At 36.7% G+C, this 20,190-nt stretch overlaps 1 protein-coding gene across 2 annotated transcripts in view; it reads right to left on the bottom strand.

The window, feature by feature from the left end:
- Positions 1 to 12,578, bottom strand: part of LOC149557859 (Ribosomal protein S5 domain 2-like superfamily protein) — a 72,593-nt gene extending 60,015 nt beyond the window's left edge. For both annotated transcript variants that reach the window (XM_089832329.1, XM_089832328.1), the window contains exons 1-2: positions 12,204 to 12,578; positions 11,952 to 12,068 (exon numbers count right to left, since the gene is read on the bottom strand). In XM_089832329.1, coding sequence (XP_089688455.1) covers positions 11,952 to 12,068; positions 12,204 to 12,324 — 238 coding nt within the window. In that variant the 5' untranslated portion in view covers positions 12,325 to 12,578. The remainder of the gene's footprint in view (positions 1 to 11,951; positions 12,069 to 12,203) is intronic.
- Between the last annotated feature and the right edge of the window lie 7,612 nt (positions 12,579 to 20,190).

The raw sequence follows: 20,190 nt of genomic DNA, 5'->3' as shown, positions 1-20,190 counted from the left end.
AGGCAGCAAAGGCAATAATTCACAATCAAAGTCTTCAAACTTTTGTATGGGCTGAGCTATGTAGGATAGCTATTCATATTTAGAATCATAGTCATCGTCAATTTTTTGACAATATGACTCCTAAAGAAGCTTTTACAAGTATCAAACCAAACATTGGTTACTTCAGAATTTTTGGATGTCTAGTTTATATTCAAATTCCAAAAGGGAAAAGATCAAAATTAGACCCTTCAGGAAAGAAACGTATCGTTGTTGGATATAGTGATTCATCAAAAGCTTTCAGAATTTATATTCTAGGTCAAAGACAAATTGAAATAAGCAGGGATGTCATTGCAAGATATCTAACTAGTCCACCATTGAAAATGGTGAGGAAGATTTTGAGCATCGTCAAGATTCAATAATGGTTGACTCAGATCCACCTTCTGAGACTCAGACGGAAAATGTAGTTTTAGATGATTCAGCTGATCCAATTGATCCTATATATTCTATTGACTCTTCAGTAGGTCCTAGTAATACTTCAAGAAATAAGAAAAGACCTTTGTGGATCAGGAACATTGTGGAAGAAGTTGAACAATATGCAGCCCCACATTGCCCTTCCAGAGAAAGTAAAAGGCCTCATAAGGATGCTGGTTATGTAGTATTAATGAGCCACAGTATAGCATCTGAACCTTGCAGAGTTGAAGAAGCTTCTAATCAGCAAATATGGAAAGATAAAATGATAGGAAGAATATCAGTCAATCATTAAAAATGAAGTACGGGATATAGTTCCAAAGCCAAAAGATAAATCTGAAATTTCTTCCAAATGGTTGTTTAAGATTAAACATGTTGCTGATGGTAGTGTAGAAAAATATAAAGCCAAGTTTGTTACTAGAGGTTTTTCACAAAAGGAAGGCATAGACTATGAAGAAACCTTTGCACCTGTAGCACGCTACACTTCCATCAGAACAATTATTGGTACTGCAATTGTAAAGGGTTGGAAACTTCACCAAATGGATGTAAAAACACCTTTCTAAATGGATTAATTGAAGAGGAAGTCTATATGGAGCAGCCAGAAGATTTTGAAATTCATGACAAGGAGTCTCGCATATGCAAACTAAAAAAGCTTTATATGGTCTTAAGCAAGCTCCCCGTACTTGGTATGAACGGATTGATCACTATCTTCTAACATTGGGTTTAATGATGCTAATCCAAATTTATATTCCAAGGTAAATGATGACAAAGTGTCAATTCTTGTACTTCACAATGATGGTTTGTTTATTATAGGTGATAATGATGTCATTAGTAAGGGTAACAAAGATCTTACTTCAGAATTTGACATGAAAGATCTTGGCTAGTTGCATTATTTTCTTGGACTTGAGGTTGGGTAAAAACCAAATGAAATTATTTTATGTAAAGATAAATGTGCAATAGATATTTTGAAAAGATTTGGAATGCTAGAGTGTAAATCTATGGTTATACCTATGGACGCAAATCTGAAAAAATTACATGAGGATTCAGCTGTTTCGGATATTGTTGACCCTACCATGTACAGGCTCTACCATGTACAGGCAGCTGATTGGTTCCTTAATGTACTTGGTCAACACATGCGATGAATACATTGAATTAGTTTATGTGGGAACCAAGACAAATTGATCTTTGTAGCAGCTAAAGACATATTCAAATATGTCTGTGGTCAATAGGATTTGGATTAAAATATTCCTCAGATGTTGAGCTGAACTTACAAGGATTCCTTGATTCAGATTGGACAGGTGCGTTCCTGACAGGAAGAATACTTCAGGGTGTTGTTTCAGCCTCGGTTCTGCCATGATATATTGGTGCAGCAGGAAGCAGTCATTTCTGGCTCAAAATATAGCTGAAGCAGAATATGTTGCAGCATGTATGGCGGCAAAAGAAGTTGTGTGGCTTCATAAATTGCTGGCAGATTTATTTGGACAACCTTAGAAACCTACAACAATCATGTGTGATAATCATAGCTGTGTGAGGCTCTTTGTTAATCCAGTGTTTCATGACAGGTCAATACATTTGGAAATCAAACACCATTATTTAAGGGACATGGTTCAAAGGAAAGCCATTGTGCTTAAGTATATTTCTACAAAGTAGCCTATGGACATTCTTACCAAGCCACTTCCCAAAGTGGTGTGTTGCTACTTCTGAGACAAGCTTGGTATGGTAGAATGATTCTCTTGCTAAGTTCTTTATATATTGTTAATGAGTTCTTCTTTGTGAAATGTTTGACGTGCAATCCCTTAATTAATGAGTTCTTCTCTGTGAGAGAAGTTCGAGGTGCAATCCCTTGCTAATGAGTTCTATTAAAGTTTGTAGCTGCGATAGAGATATGATGATAAGGAGTGAGCCGTTACACCTTGGAATAGATTCCAAGAACCATTCACGGATCACTAAAGACAGTTACGGTAAGAAGACGAAAAAATAACTCCAGAAAATATAGAGAAACTTACATTAACAGCTGAATAGAACCATATGAGAATGAAGAGCTACCAATAGCCATCGGAGATCAATCTTGAATGCTCTATCTTGTATACTTCTCAGGTAGGGGAGCAGCATAATTTTCCTTAAGCTGATGGTTTGCAATGCTAGAAACATCACAGGAGGGGTGATATTGGTGTAGCTAACAAGACTGATATGAATGATAGCTCTTGCTGCTATCAATAATTACTAAATATAGATTGCCTTTAAAATATTCATTACAGATTGCAACAGATATACAAACTAATGAACAAAAGAAATTCCCTTACTGCTGTTATCTGAACTAGGCTCTAATACCATGTTGAAACTATAGCCTAGAAACTAAAGATGAAATACAATAATAAAGAAAACATTAGAAAGAAAATAAACACTAGAGGATATCCTAGGAAAACCCTTCTACAATGAAGGAAAAAATCCAGCCACACAACAAAAGATCATTTTATTGATAATAACAGTTCAAATGTACAATATCCTTTGTTTGATGCAAATATATAACAATAGGAAAGACTCTTTACATTATTACCAAAGGTCTCTTGAGATTCCCATAACTCCTATAATTAATTATAATTCTTCAGCTATTCATGCCTCAATAAATGTACAAATTCCCCAATTTTGACACGTGGGTTTTCTCAGTTAGAGGACTAGGCAGAACCCAGGCTCCAGGGTGACCTTCTGCATCAATTTGTAAGATATTCTGATCAAAATGTTTGATGCAGAGCTCCATCTTAGCTCAAGTAGCCTCAGTTAGGGAAATCACCCTCAATATAATTATTAGATATTCATGTACATCCTTAGGTAAGGATTTTGTGAAAATATCAGCTATATATTCCTTTGTATTCACCCATGGAACGCATAGGCCCACTCCCACCGTGCTAATGGAGATAATGATCCAACCACAAACACACAATAGAGAAAACATCCATGGCTAACACTCACACCAAACAGTAAAGATGACTAGTTCTCAGGGATGTCTTCACAGTCAAAGAAACTAGTTAGGGCATCTACCCAATCCATTGTAGCCTCTAGGTCCATCTTCCCATTGTATGTAGGCAAATCAACCAGCTGGCCGTAATCTGCAATTAGGAGCAATACAGGTTAAGATCAGACTGCCTTGACCTGCGTTGGAAGATTGTGGGATGGTTACGTGTTGTTTAGGGCCCAACTTCTGCTAGCCAGAATATTAGACATTGTTCATACTAACTTGTGTGGAGCAGCCACTTATTGAAGAGGCCATACAACTACTCCTAAGTGAAATACTCCTTATTTGAACTCTCCCCATTTTACATCAATGGCAAAAGGTATCCAGTGCCAACCGACAAAGACATTGAATAGCTCCCGCTAAACAAATGCTTCTCATGAAAGCATAGTGAATGGATAAGAATGACATCACTCCCAATTTCTCTCTCAAGTATTTGAAGGTCTCTTTTGGAAAATGCTTTGTAAAGATGTCGACAATATGCTCCTTTGTAGAAACGTAGTCCAACCTAACTTGTTGCTCAAGTGCTTGCTCCCTCAAGAAATGATACTTGAAAAGAATGTATTTATTCTAGAGTGAATGACTAGATCCTTTCAAATGTTGATAGCAATTGTATTATCACAAAGTCTTAGGATAGAATAACATCGTGGATTGATTATCTTCTTAAGGTTGCAAAGGATGGATACACTGATTAAGTTCAGAAGAACAAGTAAAACAAATTGAGTCTGCTAAGCTTAACAATCTGCACAGTAGGTGTCGAGCAATGTTAGTCTAAGCCAAGCAAAAAATCAGTTGGAGAAATCAAAACAGAATCCAATCTCCAAAATGCGAGAGAGGTTATTGTAAGTGTTGGCAACACGATCTTGTAGCACCCACTAAACAAATGCTTCTCATGAAAGCATAGTGAATGGATAAGAATGACATCACTCCCAATTTCTTTCTCAAGTATTTGAAGGTCTCTTTTGGAAGATGCTTTGTAAAGATTTCGGCAATATGCTCCTTTGTAGAAACATAGTCCAACCTAACTTGTTGCTCAAGTGCTTGCTCCCTCAAGAAATGATACTTGAAAAGAATGTATTTTATTCTAGAGTGCATGACAAGATCCTTTCAAATGTTGATAGCACTTGTATTATCACAAAGTCTTGGAATAGGATAGAATAACATCGTGGATTGATTATCTTCTTAAGGTTGCAAAGGATGGATACACTGATTAAGTTCAGAAGAACAAGTAAAACGAATTGAGTCTGCTAAGCTTAACAATCTGCATAGTAGGTGCCTAACAATCTGCACAGTAGGTGCCAAGCAATGTTAGTGTAAGCCGAGCAGAAAATCAGTTGGAGAAATCAAAACAAAATCCAATCTCCAAAACGCAAGAGAGGTTATTGTAGGTGTCAGCAACACAATCTTGTAGCACCCAGAATTGCATCCATACCTCGCACAAGCTGATGAAGATATATTCCTAGGATATTCCACCAAGAGTAAAGCTTACAAGTGTTTAAACTCTAACACTAACAAAATTGTGGAAAGCATACTTAAATCCCCCGACAGAGCCAGTTGTTGCCCAAGTTTCAGTTCATGTCTTTTTGCTCTAGGGTTTTGAGTCAAGTGAAGTGTCAATGTCTTATATACTATCAAATCTTTTGTTCCTCGAGATCATGTTCCTTACTATGGCAATCTCTTATTGTCTTTTGTGTTCATCATTATGGAAGCTCTAAGGAATATTGGAGGATGATAGGAAACACTGGATAGTGATTGGCTTGTACTTCTCATAACCCCTTTCCTTCATCGAAACAGTTTTGGGTGACAATCGCGCACCAAGGGCGAGGGACTGGCTTCAAGAGGGACCCATCTATTAAACAAGCTTGAAACTCACTCATCTCGCCCATGGTGAAAAGATTGGAAGTGGTATCCTACCACTGCTATGACCAGTTATAAGGATATCAAAAAAATGATGGTATGGCATAGTTTTAACTTATTTGAGCTATCCTTCCAAATAAAGTAACATATTTTAATTTGCCACGCTAAGAAGCTATTTCACTTTTGCTCCTTCGGATCTTGTAAACAGTCACAAAACAAGCATCCAATAATCTCTTGGATCGCTTACATGCATTTACCAAACACTCTTCTCCTTTTCGCACTTCGCACTTCATACAACAATGACGTGAAGGTGGAAGGTCATCTAGCCTCACCCCCCTCCCCCTAACTTCAATCTAAATTCCCCATTATCATCTAAATACATACTTCATTCATTCATTCATCCATTTCTGAACTATAACATTCAATCAATACAATCACATCCATTTGAAACACCTTCCATTTATGCTCGGCTACAATTGCAATTGCAACACACACAGTTTCCATTCTTGCAACTGATGAAAATAAGTAGTTTTTGCTTAACGCAAAAACATGCTTTGACAGGGCCTCAAAACCCATTACAATCATATTCTGAGGGGTATCTAGAACCCCACTAAAATGAGACCTTGCAATACAAAAAGCAATTAGAGAGCAACAACCAAAAGCCAACCCAAAGCTAGCAAACAATCAATAGCTAAGAAGAAGGGTCGTGAACTCTACAAAGTCCCCACTCAAAAGATCGTCACAGCCAACCTCCTCAAGCAAACCAACAAACAAATGCTTCTCACCTGTCATAATTGTGATTCACCCATTTTGCCGCTTAGAACATCCCTTAATCTGATTGGTTGCATGCACTGCATAGGGATTCTCAATATACCTTCGTATATATCCTCTAGAATCATAAAAAATGTTGCAATGTAATCATTGATAATGGAAGTTCTGATAACTTGGCATCTAAAGAACTGGTTAACGAATTGGAGTTGCAAAAGTTGAGACACCCTAAGCCATACCATGTTCCTTGGATCTAGGAGGAGCATAAACTACTTGTAAGTGAACAATGCACATGTCATTTACATTTATTGAGGCATGAATATCCGAAGAACTATAATTATAGGAGTTATGGAATCTCAAGAGACCTTTGGTTATAATGTGAAGAGTCTCTCCTATTGTTATATATTTGCATCAAGCAAAGGATATTGTACACTTGAACTGTTATTATCTCAGTTATCGGATTCACCTATAAACGCCCGGATCCGGATTCGGGTCCGATTCGGATCCGGATCCACGTATGGATCCGTGAGGATTCGGGCAGGATCTGTAATCCTGCCTGTGGATCCGTAAGGATCCTTACGGATCCACAGGCAGGATTACAGATCCTGCCTGCATCCTCGAGGATCCACGCGCGAATCCACGGCAATAACCAAATAAAGAAGCAAAAACGTGGGCACAACTTCATTTTTTAATTTATTTTTTTTCCTAAAGGCCCTAAACCCTAAAAACGACCCTCTAAATCACAATGCAAGTTCATTTACTCTCTATTTTGCTCTCTCATACTTGCTAATTTGAAGTAAAGTGCTTGGATTCGAAGGAGATTGGTTGTGGAGCTTCAAATACCTTACAAGAAGTGTTTAAGGTATGCATTTCAACCATATTCTTGACTTCTTTCATAGATTATTGATTTATTTTTAGTTTTCCAAATTTTCAAGTTTTTGTGTAAGTGTGAAGCATGGTTTTCTTTCACTTTTTTTTCTAAATTGCAAGAATAGAACAATGAGTAGTCAAGGCTCAGTGAGTGGGGGTGGGGTTGCATCACCAAGCTTCAAAATTGATAAGGGGTCTCCTTTATGGAGACACACAACAAGAGTTGCACAATGTCCTGGGAGTGGGGCATACATATGGAAATGTAATTTTTGCAACATACAACATAGAAGCTCCTATTCCCAAGTGAAACTACATTTTTTGGGCCCTGTGGGTGAAGGAATTCACATGTGTCAAGGTAGTGATAAGAAGGGATTACCAGCTGCACAAATAGCAGCGTTAGCAAAAGAGCAAGATGATGTTGATAGAGCAGTTGCAAAAGCAAAACGTGGTGCTTCCAAAAAAACAAATATACCAACACCATCATCCGATCAAACAAACACAAAAACACATCCTTTTTTGCCTATACCAACTACAAATGATGAAGATGAAGACCCATCTCCACTCACCCGCAAGAGAGGCCCACTAGATAGGGCATTCCAAAATGAAAAGAGAGACATTGCTGATCACAAAATTGGACATTGTTTAATTGCAAATGGTGTTTCATTTAATTTTGCTAGATCACCTTATTTTAGGGAGATGGTGGAAGCAATAAATGATGCACCCCATGGTTACAAACCGCCTGGTTATGAGAAGTTGCGCACTACCATATTACATGATGAGAGGAAAAATGTAGAGGCTCAACTTCAACCAATAAGAGATTTTTGGGTTCAATCGGGTGTGTATATTATTTTAGATGGGTGGAAAGATTGTAGAAACCGTCCATTGATCAATGTTATTGTTGTATGCCCTAAGGGGGCAATGTTCTTGAAGGCAGTTGATTGTGAAGGGCAAGTGAAAGATGCAGAATTTATTTCATGCATTCTCATTGATGCCATAGAGTCAGTGGGTCCTGATAATGTTGTCCAAGTGGTCACAGACAATGCAAAAGTTTGCAGGCCTACAGGGATAATTGTAGAGTCTAGATATGATCATATCTTTTGAACACCATGCACCGTCCACTCTCTCAATTTAGTGATGAAAGCAATTGGCACCGAAATAGATTGGGTGAAAAGGATATATGAGGAATCTAAAGAGATTCAAATGTTTGTGACAAATCACCACATGTCACAAGCAATTTTTAGGAGTTTCTTAGACTTGGAGTTATTGAAGGTAAATTTTTATATTTAATATATAATTGAATATTATTGGATTCCACAATTATTAATTTTTGTTGTTGTTTACATTAACATGTTTTAATTTTTAAATGTTTTACTAACTTGAGTTTAACATGTTCTTAGGTTGCTGAAACCCGCTTTGCCTCTCACACAATCGTCTTGAGACGACTTGTGAAGGTAAAAGAAGCATTGAAGCATATGGTCATTAGCCCCCAATGGGACATTTGGAAAAATTCCAATACAACAAGGGCCTTAAATGTGAGAAGAATGATACTAGATGAGGATTGGTGGGGTCTTGTGAGTTATGTGTTGGAAATCACCGATCCAATAATGGCAATGCTTCGCTTCGTAGATAGTGATGAGCCATGCCTTGGGGATATTTATAATTCCATGGATAGTATGCTGGAAAAAAATAAAATGGTAAGTTTTACGCTCTTTTACAACAATTTTTTATTTAAGAGATATCTAGATTCTCAAGTTTAAATTGACATATTCACTAATTATAATTATTATTCATATTTCATATCTTAGGTCATACAGAGGAGGGAGAATGATCCTAAGGACACCCTTTACAAGAAGGTGGAAAAAATTGTTCATCATCGATGGAACAAGATGACCACACCTTTGCAACTCCTTGCATATGCTCTATCCTCGAGGTACTATAGTTCTTATCAAATGTTTGTGCTTATTTTATCCAATGTTTGTGCTATTGCTATTTGATAGTGTTCAATTGTCTTTTGTTATCCCCAGGTACTATAGTGCAGATGTACTTCGCCTTCCAGTTAGAGTGCCACCATTTAGAGATGCAGAGGTTGCAGATGGGTATAAGAGGGCACTAGCTAAGATATTCCAAGATCCACAGATTGGGGCAATTGTGAGGAGTGAATTTACTACTTTCAACTCAGGTGAGGATTTCCACCCTATTGCCATAGCAGACCAAAGTAGGATGGGTGCCATCAAATGGTGGTACCTTCATGGGCAAGCCTTCACGTACCTCCAACCTCTTGCCATAAAGGTCCTATCCCAAGTAAGTTTGTAAAATTAAGCTTAAGGTTAACATTCTCAATTCCTTGAATTTATTATTTAATTTATTTATCTTGATTGTTGTATTGATAATTTTTAATTTCTCTTTAGGTTGCCAGCTCTTCTGCAGCTCAGCAGAATTGGATTACTTACTCCTTTATCCACTCAGTCAAACGCAACCGGTTGGCTCCAAAAAAATCAGAAGACCTTGTGTTCATTCACAACAATTTGCGCTTGTTGTCACGGAAGGATCCTAAGTACAAGAAGGGGCCCGAAAAGCTTTGGGATGTAGCACCCGAGACTCCTAATTTAGATATGACCATCCAGGATCTTGCTAGATCCACTTTGATTGATGTGGATGATGAGGAGGAGGATTATGAGTTAACAATCCCCTCTACTACTAGTGGTTTGGGTTCCTCTACTGATACAGATGCAGCACTTGTAGCTCATCAGTACCTCTCTGATGCGGATTTTCTTGAAAATCCATTTGATGATTAAATCAAAAACTTTAGTGTTGACTCTTGACTCTTTTATGAGTAAATCATGTTACAAACTTTAAGTTTAATGATCTATATTTTGAATGTTACAAACTTTTACTTTCAGTAATTCAATGTGAATGTATTGATTTTCTTTATAATCGTGAAAATAGATTAATTATCAATGTCACTGATCAAGTATACTAGATTCATAGATGCATACTAGAATCATAGATTCATACTATGAAATGATTTAGTTTTAGAATTATGCATATTTCTCTTATATATATATATATAAAAAAAAAATCCCGAATCCACGGATCCGATTCACGTGCCCGAATCGGATTCGTGTCACAAATCGGCAACTAAGGTTATTATCAATAAAATGATCTTTTGTTGTGTGGTTGGGTTTTTCCCTTCATTCTAGAAGGGTTTTTCCAAGATATCCTCTAGTGTTTGTTTTCTCTCTAATGTTTTATTTATTATTGTATTTCATCTTTAGTTTCTAGGCTCGACTTTTAACAAGTTCTTCTCTATGAGAGAAGTTCGAGGTACAATCCCTGGTTAATGAGTTCTTTGTGAGAGAAGTTCTTAGTGAAATTCCTTGATTCATCCTTTACGAGTAGGCATGATGATAGTCATGATTGTGACTTCATGACTCATTGTATGCTTATTGGCTCACGTTCGAGGAGTTATTATGGTGAATATTGTTGTGCTGAGATAACAATTTTTTAAAATTTATGATGAGAACTGTTGTTGCATTATCTTTTGTTGCAGCAAGATGCACTTGTCATGAGATGGCACTCTAAGGATCTCTCTCTTGCTAAGAGCAAGTGTTGACACCAGTAGTAGCTGCGAGACAAATCCTGTCGTTTGATCACCTCTGCATTTGTTTGAGTTCCTCTCATGTTGGCAAGTTTTCAGCAAGTTCTTCTTCTTGCTATTGTTGACTCATATTGATCAAACACCTTTGAGTCCGTTTTAGCTGAAAGGTTTAGCCCTTTCTCCATAGCTGTAGACAAATTCTAACAGCTTTTTAAAGATTACATAAGAGGAATACACAGAATTTCAGCAGCATTCGTTTTGCCTTAGATCCTCCAAAGCCATTTGTTGTATCATAACTACATTTTTCAGCCAAACAGTTAATGTGCCTCTTCGGAAATCAGTATTTCACCATTGGGTTTTATTGAAACTATATAAATGATTTGCATCATTTGAAAGATGTAGTTTTAAGCCACTGGGTACTACCCAGACTACGGTACTACTTCCAGACCATGGCACTAACACTTTCGATCTATTGTGTCCATACATTCATTTTGCTTTCAATTTTCCATAGATATTTATTATTTGTTGTATCAGAATTCCATTTTCCAGTTCTTCGTTGCAGCCAATCATCTCAATGCACCTCTTTGGAGATCGTTACTTCAGCACCATTTCTATGTAAACTGTGTGAACAATATACATCACTGGGTATAGCTTCCAGACTGTAGCAATTGCGTTCTTGGTCTAGTTCATTGTTATGGGACTCGGTAAGTCTGGTGAAAAATCAATGAGACTTCCGATCAAAAAAAATTTTAAAAAAATCAATGAGACAAGCTAGAACTAAAGTAGTCTACCCAAATTCAAGAGTCATAGGATTAGATGAAAGCCTCACTCGCTATAATAGCCAAACTTTCGTTTTTCTAAATTTCAGTTTTTTGTCAATTGATAGAAGAGTTTCCACAAGCTTTGGCTATTTTAATTTGCCCCCTTCTCGCAAGCCCAAAATGGACATACCGAGTCCACATCAAGCCCAAGTCTCAATAGTAAAGTTTGAGGATAGTATCCTGTTTGAATGTTTTGATGTCTTCCAGGTTTTCTTCCATCTGATTTTATAAAGGATAGGTTCCTCTTTTTAATCCTAGCTGATAAAAAGGAAAATTTTAAAAACAAAGAGAAACGTATACAAGCATCAAGAATAAGGTTGAGCATGATGAGCTCAAGTAGCAAAGCCTCAAGGCTCTTATACCAGACCTGAGAGTTCAAAGCCCAAAAGACATGATAAACAGTTGAAATTGAGAGAAAAATAGTATCCAATTCGCTGGGTATAATTCCTAGTAAATTTCCGCCCAATGTGATAGCAACTTTGCCATAGATGGCCCGAAAAACAGGGAGATGGAATTCACCTAAATAAAGGGAGGCAAAATGCGTAAAGATGATATCGGTAATGGAAGTCCCACTACTGACCTGCTTGTCCGGTCTTGGGTTTCCAAATAACCTCAAGCGTGGCTTTCTCTGGGTTCTCCATTTTTCCAGCGGCTCCTCCTCTGGGGCCATAGACAGCAGCCAGCACGATTGTATTGTCTGCAACATACCCGAAGCAAACATTAAATCCTATGCGCCCTCAATGCCTAATGACACGGAATTTATCAAATAACACTCTGAAACTTTTAGTTTCAAGTTGATGAGGAAAGAGAAAGAAAGAGAAATGAAAAGTACCTTGGGACCAGCGAGCGGAGCCGTGGGCTCTGTGAAGCAGAGCTCTGGAAGAAACAAGGGTTCTTAGCTCGTTGGGTGACCGACCGTCTGGCCTTGGCGTTTCAGTGTCCATGGGAGTCATTGCTGCTACAGCTCGTTAAGGACTGATTAATAGGAGGCAAAATAAACCGAAAAAACGCGAAGTTGGGAGTACAGATGTTAAACAGAATTTGAAATTATTTTTTAGTGTTATTGTCGTGAATAAAGTGCGATTGTTAAGATAATTCGAAGGTTGCTTTCAATGGTTCTGAAGTTGAATGGCTTACGTTTAAAAATTATAATATTGTCAACTGGTCTTGGTGGCTTACAAAGAATCAAGTCTTGTTTGTCAACGGGTCTTGGTGGCTTACAAAGAATCAAGTCTTGTTGAGTGCAAGGTCCAAAGACATCAAAAAGGGATGAGGCCGGGATCGTGCCCCGGGCGAATTTGGCAGTGTGGATACTCTTCTGTTTTTAGCTTTTAGCTGAAGAGGTTTCAGGCACGCATGAGCCTGTATCGGGTACTTAAAACGTCTTTGTGGATGACCTCCATCAAAAAAAAAAAAATTATAATATTAAAAGAAGTCTTTATATATGTGAGATGAAATGTGTTGTAGTGTGTCATGGTTCTGAATACAAGTTTATAGTGTTTTCTATTTATATGCCTTTTTTGTATGAGAAAATTGATTGCAATGATGCAAGTCATATTTCTAGTGTATCGATATTGCCTATTTTTGTATAATTCTTAGAAAAATATTTGAAATCTATTTATATTTCTGAATTATATCTCATTATAAAATGAATTGAATACATTTAAATTGTAATAGTGTTAAATATATGACTTTTCAATGTTCATTCTTTTGTAAAAATTAAATACAATAAATGATGTGTTTAATTGTCCAGAAAATTTATAATTAAATATATTAATTATCTAATATACATTTTCAAAAATTTCATCATTAAAAGATACATTAAAGATTTGTAATAACTATCCAGATTTAATAACTAAGAACTCACAACTACTACATCTCAAACTAATATAACTTAAATATAAAAACATTGTAATATAAAAAAAAAAATTATGAAAATTAATTCTAATTTTAAATTTTTTTATTAAGTATTTTATAATTTATAATTATTAGATAAAGTTAATAATATAATATTTTTTCATTTAACTTTTACCCAAATAAAGAAAACGTTGTCAATTTGGAGATCTTTGAGATATCAAAATTTTTGACATGCATTGAAAGTTTGTAATTATTTGTTCCTTGGTACCTGTCACTGTTCAGGCATAAATAATCTAAGGGGGGAAAATGCTATCATAGCAAGGCATCGGCTACGGTGCAACATATTTGCACCGACCGAATGGTTGTCATGTCCTATGCACATAGTCGTGGCCAATCATGAACCTGCACTTGAGAAATAAATGTTGTCAGAATGTATGCACATAGTGCACGTATTGTTATAAGTGCAAAGTATTGTTTTTGTAATTAACATGGTTTTTTTAATTTTGTTTTGTTTTTGTGAGTAATTATTTTGTACTTTTAAGTCAATTTATTTAAGTAATATTTTTCAATGAACATTATCTGTATAGATTGTTTTTCGAATTACTACTGGAATTAATTTATAATAATTCAATGTGTTCTTTTATTTATTTACTTAGATTTATAATTTTTCTTGTATATTTTTCCAAAATTTTAAATGATTTTTTTTCTTAATATTAATTTTTTTTATGAATAGTCATTTTCTATTAATAAAAATATACTAAGATTGCAATTCACAAAAAAGGGTCGGAGGATACAAGATCACCTTGGGAATAAGTTCACATGGCCGCAACCGAAATAAGAACACGCAATCGCAGCTAGAATCAAACACTATTCATTAAAAAAAAACATATATAAGGCAACCTCAAGTGCCCAAAGTAGTGTCAGCCGAGGGTGATGGTTCATATCTGTCATGGCCCCAGTCATCTTTGGGATTGGGGCAGGCTGGGAACAGTCCATCCATCATCAGTAGCAGCAACAAGAGGATCAGTGGCAGCCTTCGCATCTTTGATCTCTACCCGCGAAGGAGAAATTGCTAGATCCGAGCGAGGCCATTTCCCAAAAAGCACCGGACGAGCACCAAGAGGAGGAGCTAGGGACCAACCAAAGGCACCATGGGGTGGGGAAGCTGAGTGGCACCTCTGTCCACCATTGCCACCACTGGGAGAGTGGTGGTGGGAAGCCTAGGAGCACGGGGTGTGCAAGTGGCGACCTAAGGAATGGTGTTGCAGACGGCGACCACGAGGCATTGAGGTATCTGCCGAGGCATCAGGAGGAACTCTAGCAATAGTGCAGGGGGCATTGCCCCAGTGGTTCAGGAGCTCTTGTAGGTGAGGTACCTCAAGGGCAACTTTGTTAGCTTGCACCTAAATATGCATAATTACATTATTACAAATGCATGCCTTAGTGTACATGGCAATATTAATATCCAAAAAACTGTGTGTGAAAAGAATAGCATTCTTGTCTTTCCACAGAGTAAACAAAATTTCCATCTTAAAAGTATGCCAAATCTGGGTGAATTTTTGAGAGATTCTGGGGGAATTACCCAGCAAAATCATGTGCCAAGAAAAGGGTTCAGGCATGAATGGCTTGAAAAAATCATGAATCTAGTGCCAATAATTTTGGGCACGCCTATAAAACCAGAAGATATGCAAGAAAGACTCTAGTTGTCCACAAAAAGGGCATATGGGATCTGGAACCACAATATGCTTGAGTCGAGGCCCCAGGCGAAGACCTTGGAAGGCAAGGCACCAAGAAAAATGGGCAATCTTGGGTTCTATTATAGCACTCCAAATGGTATCAAAGCATTTTCTCCATTGAGAAAGAGAAGATTGCAAATGTCATCTTTGGTTGAGCATGTCCACCATCAGAAGATGGGACGAAAGCCATCTATATCCTAGACTTGGCTTATAATTAGAAAATGGAGTGGTAGGATACCACTGCCGATCATGCCACCAAGGTCAAACAGATTGAATACCCACTTTATGAATTAAGTGGACTAGAATTGAAGAGAGCAATAGGTCAAAAATTTGTCGATCTGAACGAATAAGGCAGTACTGGACTTACATATCTTCCCGGGACCTGAAACTCATGGTAACCCTCAAGAAGAGGTCCTTGGGAGTTCTAATGCCTCATTTGAAAAAATGCAAAGCACTAGCACCTTGACACTTGGCAAGGGGAGTACCCTGAAAGGCAAATAAGGGAGACCACCAAATGTTCTGCTGATTCAAGGAGAGGCCATTATGGAACTCATGACCAACCCATCAAAGCAAAGGTTAAATAGCTTCCCAAGCTTTCCATACACTCTTGATGACAAATGAGCCCTGTATGTTCATTGGTTCATGCATGATGAGAAGGGTGTAGAAACCAATCCCTTTACAAGCAGGCTTGTTGACAAGAAAGCCAAAAAATATGCAATGTCAAACCAAAATCTTCCAAGCTCCATCTCCAATGATAGCAAGAATAATCCATTTAGCACAAAGAGAAAGGCCTTGTTTATGAGTGGAAAGTAGGCCAAGACCACCAGATTCTTTTGGGAGACAACAAAAATCCCAGGCAACTTTGTGAAAGCCATGATGAATAGAACCAAAAGCCCAGAGAAAATCCCTGAGCAATCGTTCTAATTTTTGATAAGAAGTTTGGAGGGAGCCCAACAAGAAGAATAATAAACATGATTAGCCACAAGAATCTTCGAGTAAATCTAGAATTTGCCAGCAAGGGAGAGCAATTTCGTAAACCAATAATCAAGCTTCTTGGTAATCTTGGCAAGCACAGCATTCCAAAGTCCAACAGGTGAAGCCTAAAAAGAAAAAGGAATGCCAAGAAAGCGAAAAATCTCCCCATGCATAACCCATTTCTATTCAAACTGGCTAAGCCAAGGTGGAGCTGGCAAGAATGACTGGCAGAAGCAAAGCGTTTTATGCCATTAAATAGTAGATCTAGAGGCTTGACAAAAGGTGTCCAAGAAACTTAAAGCATTGTTGATGTTTTCTTCATCCTCTAAAAGAGTGAGAAAGGAATCATCCGCAAAGTGACCATTGACTAATTGAGAAGATTTGGGCAAGGAAATGCCATGAACTAGTGTAGAAGACACATAATGAGCTGGCAAATAGCCAAAACCTTCAGTAGCAAGGACATAAAGCACCAAAGCCAAAGGGCAACCTTGCCTGATTGAACGAAAAAGGCCAAAAGCCTCTAATTGTGAATTATTGATGGTAATGCAAGCATTAGCATCGCCAAAGAGCATATCCATGGACTGTAAAAAATTGGGACCAAACCCCAGAGCCTGGAGCATAGCCAAAATAAAGGGCCATTCAATGCAATCATAGGCTTTAGCAAAATCAATATTTAGAAAGATAGCCTTCTATTTGGACTTGCAAGCCCACTCCATGCCTTCCCAAATAGCAATAATGTTGTCAAGAATATATCTGGACTTAATAAAGCCAGTTTGCTCAGGGCGCACAATTAAAGGCAACATGTGCCAGATTTTGAGAGAAAGTGCCTTGGCAATAATCTTATAAGACACATTCAGAAGGGTAATGGGCCTCTAATTGCAGATGTCCTCTAGATCGTCAACTTAGGTATGAATTTGACATTTCCTTTATTTATAAAGGCTCCTAAGCTTTTAGAATGATAGGTTTCAAGATAAACTTTGTGTAGATTAGGACCTATATGCTCCTACAGGTGTTTGTAAAATTCACAGGGAAACCCATCAGACCTGGGGGATTTGTCATCAACCATGGAGTAGACTGCCTCTTTAAGGTCTCGGAGGGAAAGAAGTTGCTCATAGAAAGCACGTTGCTCAATTGTTAGGTGATTTGGAGTAATAGAGATACACTTTTTCAGAGCTTCCTCCTGAGTAACTAAAGTTTCCTGCAAAGCAAGAACGTTCTCATAGTGATGAACAAATGCTTACAGGATGTCAAGGAGAATGAAAAAAAAAGTAATTCCTTGTTTGATTTTTTTAATCCCAACATTGGTATGATGGGCTCGAAGAGCCTGAAAGAACTCCTTCGAAGCTTTATTGCCAACCTCCAACCAGTGGAGATAGGCTCTTTGATTTGGGCTCCTAGAGCGACATAGTTATCAGCAACTTTTTTGCCATGGCGAAGCTTGGCAAGTTAAATTTGCAAATCCACATCAAATGGATTAAGGGTGAGAGCCTTAGAGGCTTTTTTGAGCACAAAAGTGTTGGCTTCATATGACCGCTTTTTGAAAACTGCCAACTACATAGAAAATGAGCAGTTCTGGTAATGGCATCATTCCACCATTGAATCCATCTCTTCTGAGAATGCGGACGTGGCTCCAAATTCTAGACATGTAGGATATGAGTGATGGTGGAAGCATGCATCAACACATACATGTTTAGGAAGAACTGAGACTTGGCAACTTTCGGGACAGTTGTTTGCCATGAAATGACAAAATAAATGGGATAGTAGTCAGATAACATCACACCTGGTAGGGGAATGACAAGTAAATCTCAATCCTTGGAAAAGGAAAAAAAAAAAGATTGTGTAGTGATCATGGCACGATCGAGATGCTTTAAAATACGGTCAGAGCCAGCTCGAAAGTTGGACCAAGTGTGCCAAACCCCACTATCCTGGCAGTGGTTGATATTGGGATAAAAAAGGCCCAATTTATTGCACATGTAGTACCAAGCTTCCCTTTCCCCAGCTGTCCATCAAAAGGGCAGAATTTCATCTTTGTTAGAGGCCACTTCAACCATATTGAAGTCACCACACATGACCCAAGTAGCTGGATGCAAATTGTTAGCCAGCCAGCCCCACATCTGGGATCTTTCCACAACATCATTGGAAGCATAAACATTAATGACTCCAAAAGAATGATTGTTAATGGAAGGCAAAAGCCAAATAATTCTATGCGTGGGGTCAGAACCGTGCGAAATAATAGCAGAATAAAGACGAGGTGACAAGAGAGTAACTACACCACCTCGGCCAGCTTTGTGCTGAGAGGAAAACATAATGCCATCCTGCCAAATGACGTGGCATGCAGAAGAAAGTATGAAACCAGAAATCTTAACTTCTTGCAGATAGAGAAAATCTAAATTACCAAGTCTATGCAATCTAATTTATAATTTAAAATATATATTTTTTATTTTAATCACAATGTTTTATCTATATTTCATTTTATATTTATATAATCTCTAAGTTTGAATTCCATAATAGATCGGATACCTACATGTTCATTTCATTTTAGAAATAAAATAAATATATGTAAGATAGCTTTTACAAAAAAATAGTTTTATATAACAATATATAACATTGACAAAATTTAATTATGTTCTCATTTATGTATTAAAATGACAAAAAAAAGACATATATTTTCTTCTTCTTGGTGTTATATTTCTATATACTTTTAAAACTTAATATTTTATTTAAACATTACATTTAGTTTTATGCTTTTAAAGATTATATATATGATGTGTGACAACTAAATAAATTGAAAAAAGCAATGTATTAATATAGTGACAACTAATTATTAGTTGCCACTATATAATCAATTATCTATCTGTATCTCTGTGTGTCTGTGTGTGTGTGTGTGTGTGTGTGTGTGTGTGTGTGTGTGTGTGTGTGTTATTGTTTATATTTTTATTAAAAAATTCTAAATGTATTTTGTATCTTTATATAGATTTTTAAATATCAATAATACAAATCTATAAAACTACAAACTATTTATTAATATATAGAAACTTAAATAATTGACAAATATATTTATACATATTTAACTATTAACAAGATTATATATTTTTAAATAGTTAGAAATATTTTTAGATTATATCACTTCTATTTTTAGGATAATTTACACTTATTAATAATTAAATGTCAAAGTTTGTTAAAGAATTTTTCTTTAAAAATGATGTCTTATTAAATAATATTTACTGCCAATCTTTTTTACGTTCTCATCTTTACCAAATGATCCTTTAAGTAAATAGTAAGACATTCTTATCTTACTTTTTAACTATTTAGAGATCCGACTCAACTCTATCATGAATATAACTACACCAATAAAAAGACTTTAAAATTAACTAATTTATTAATCATATTCTTTCAAATTATTCAATTTAAAAATTAACATTAAAAGAAAAACTAATGATAGATTTATTAAGATATTATCTCCTTTGTTAAATACTTCCTATAATAGTCAACTACTTGTTTGTAGTCCGTCTTTCAATCTAGATAGGAATGTTTCCTATCCTGTCTTCAGTTTTGTTTCTAATTTTGTCTTCAGTCTACGTTGTTTCTTTTAGAAACAATGTCCTTGTAATTCTTTATACGGAACACATTTGTTCCTCTATTAATAAATCAATCATCCAGAAATCCATTAATCTGCCAATTCTTGAATCTTGTAACATGGTATCAAAGCCATTATAAGGAATTTTTTGAAAACTCTTATAATTTCATGACTAAAAATTGCATTTTTTTTGGCAAAATTGTGGTGGAAATCCCTTCCAAAATCGCAAAATAGTGTCTGGAAAGGTGTGGTAATAGTCAATGCAGGTGTTTGGAGTCTGGAATCTGCAAATTGTGACTATTTCCATAGTCGTCCACACGTTTTCCTGCCTGATCCGCGACTGCAAACTGGTGCCCATGTTAGACTTGTCATTTTTTCTTTTTGGCCACATTTTCAACTGCAACCAACACCATTTGTTGTGTACCTCTTTGAATCTACGATCTGGAACTCAAAACTAATGGTTTTTTGCCACCTTTTTTGGACTGCAAACACCAATTTTTGCCATTTCAACTTCCATGGCCATCGACTAGTTTTTGTTGCTCGAAACCCTATTTTTTAGGTCAGAAAAAAAATTGTTTTCAATTTTTTGGTGGGTTTTTCGAGATCTCAAATGGGTTGTCATCAAAGTTTTCTGGGTGCCTCAATTTTTGTGCCTTGATTTTTGAGCTAGCGGA

Source organism: Cupressus sempervirens, chromosome 5 (assembly GCF_028749045.1).
Source record: "Cupressus sempervirens isolate cs-2001-9-10 chromosome 5, ASM2874904v1, whole genome shotgun sequence".
NCBI classification, from domain to species: domain Eukaryota; kingdom Viridiplantae; phylum Streptophyta; class Pinopsida; order Cupressales; family Cupressaceae; genus Cupressus; species Cupressus sempervirens.
The sequence above is the reverse complement of the archived record's forward strand: the minus strand, read 5'-3'. Positions and strand labels throughout refer to the sequence as shown.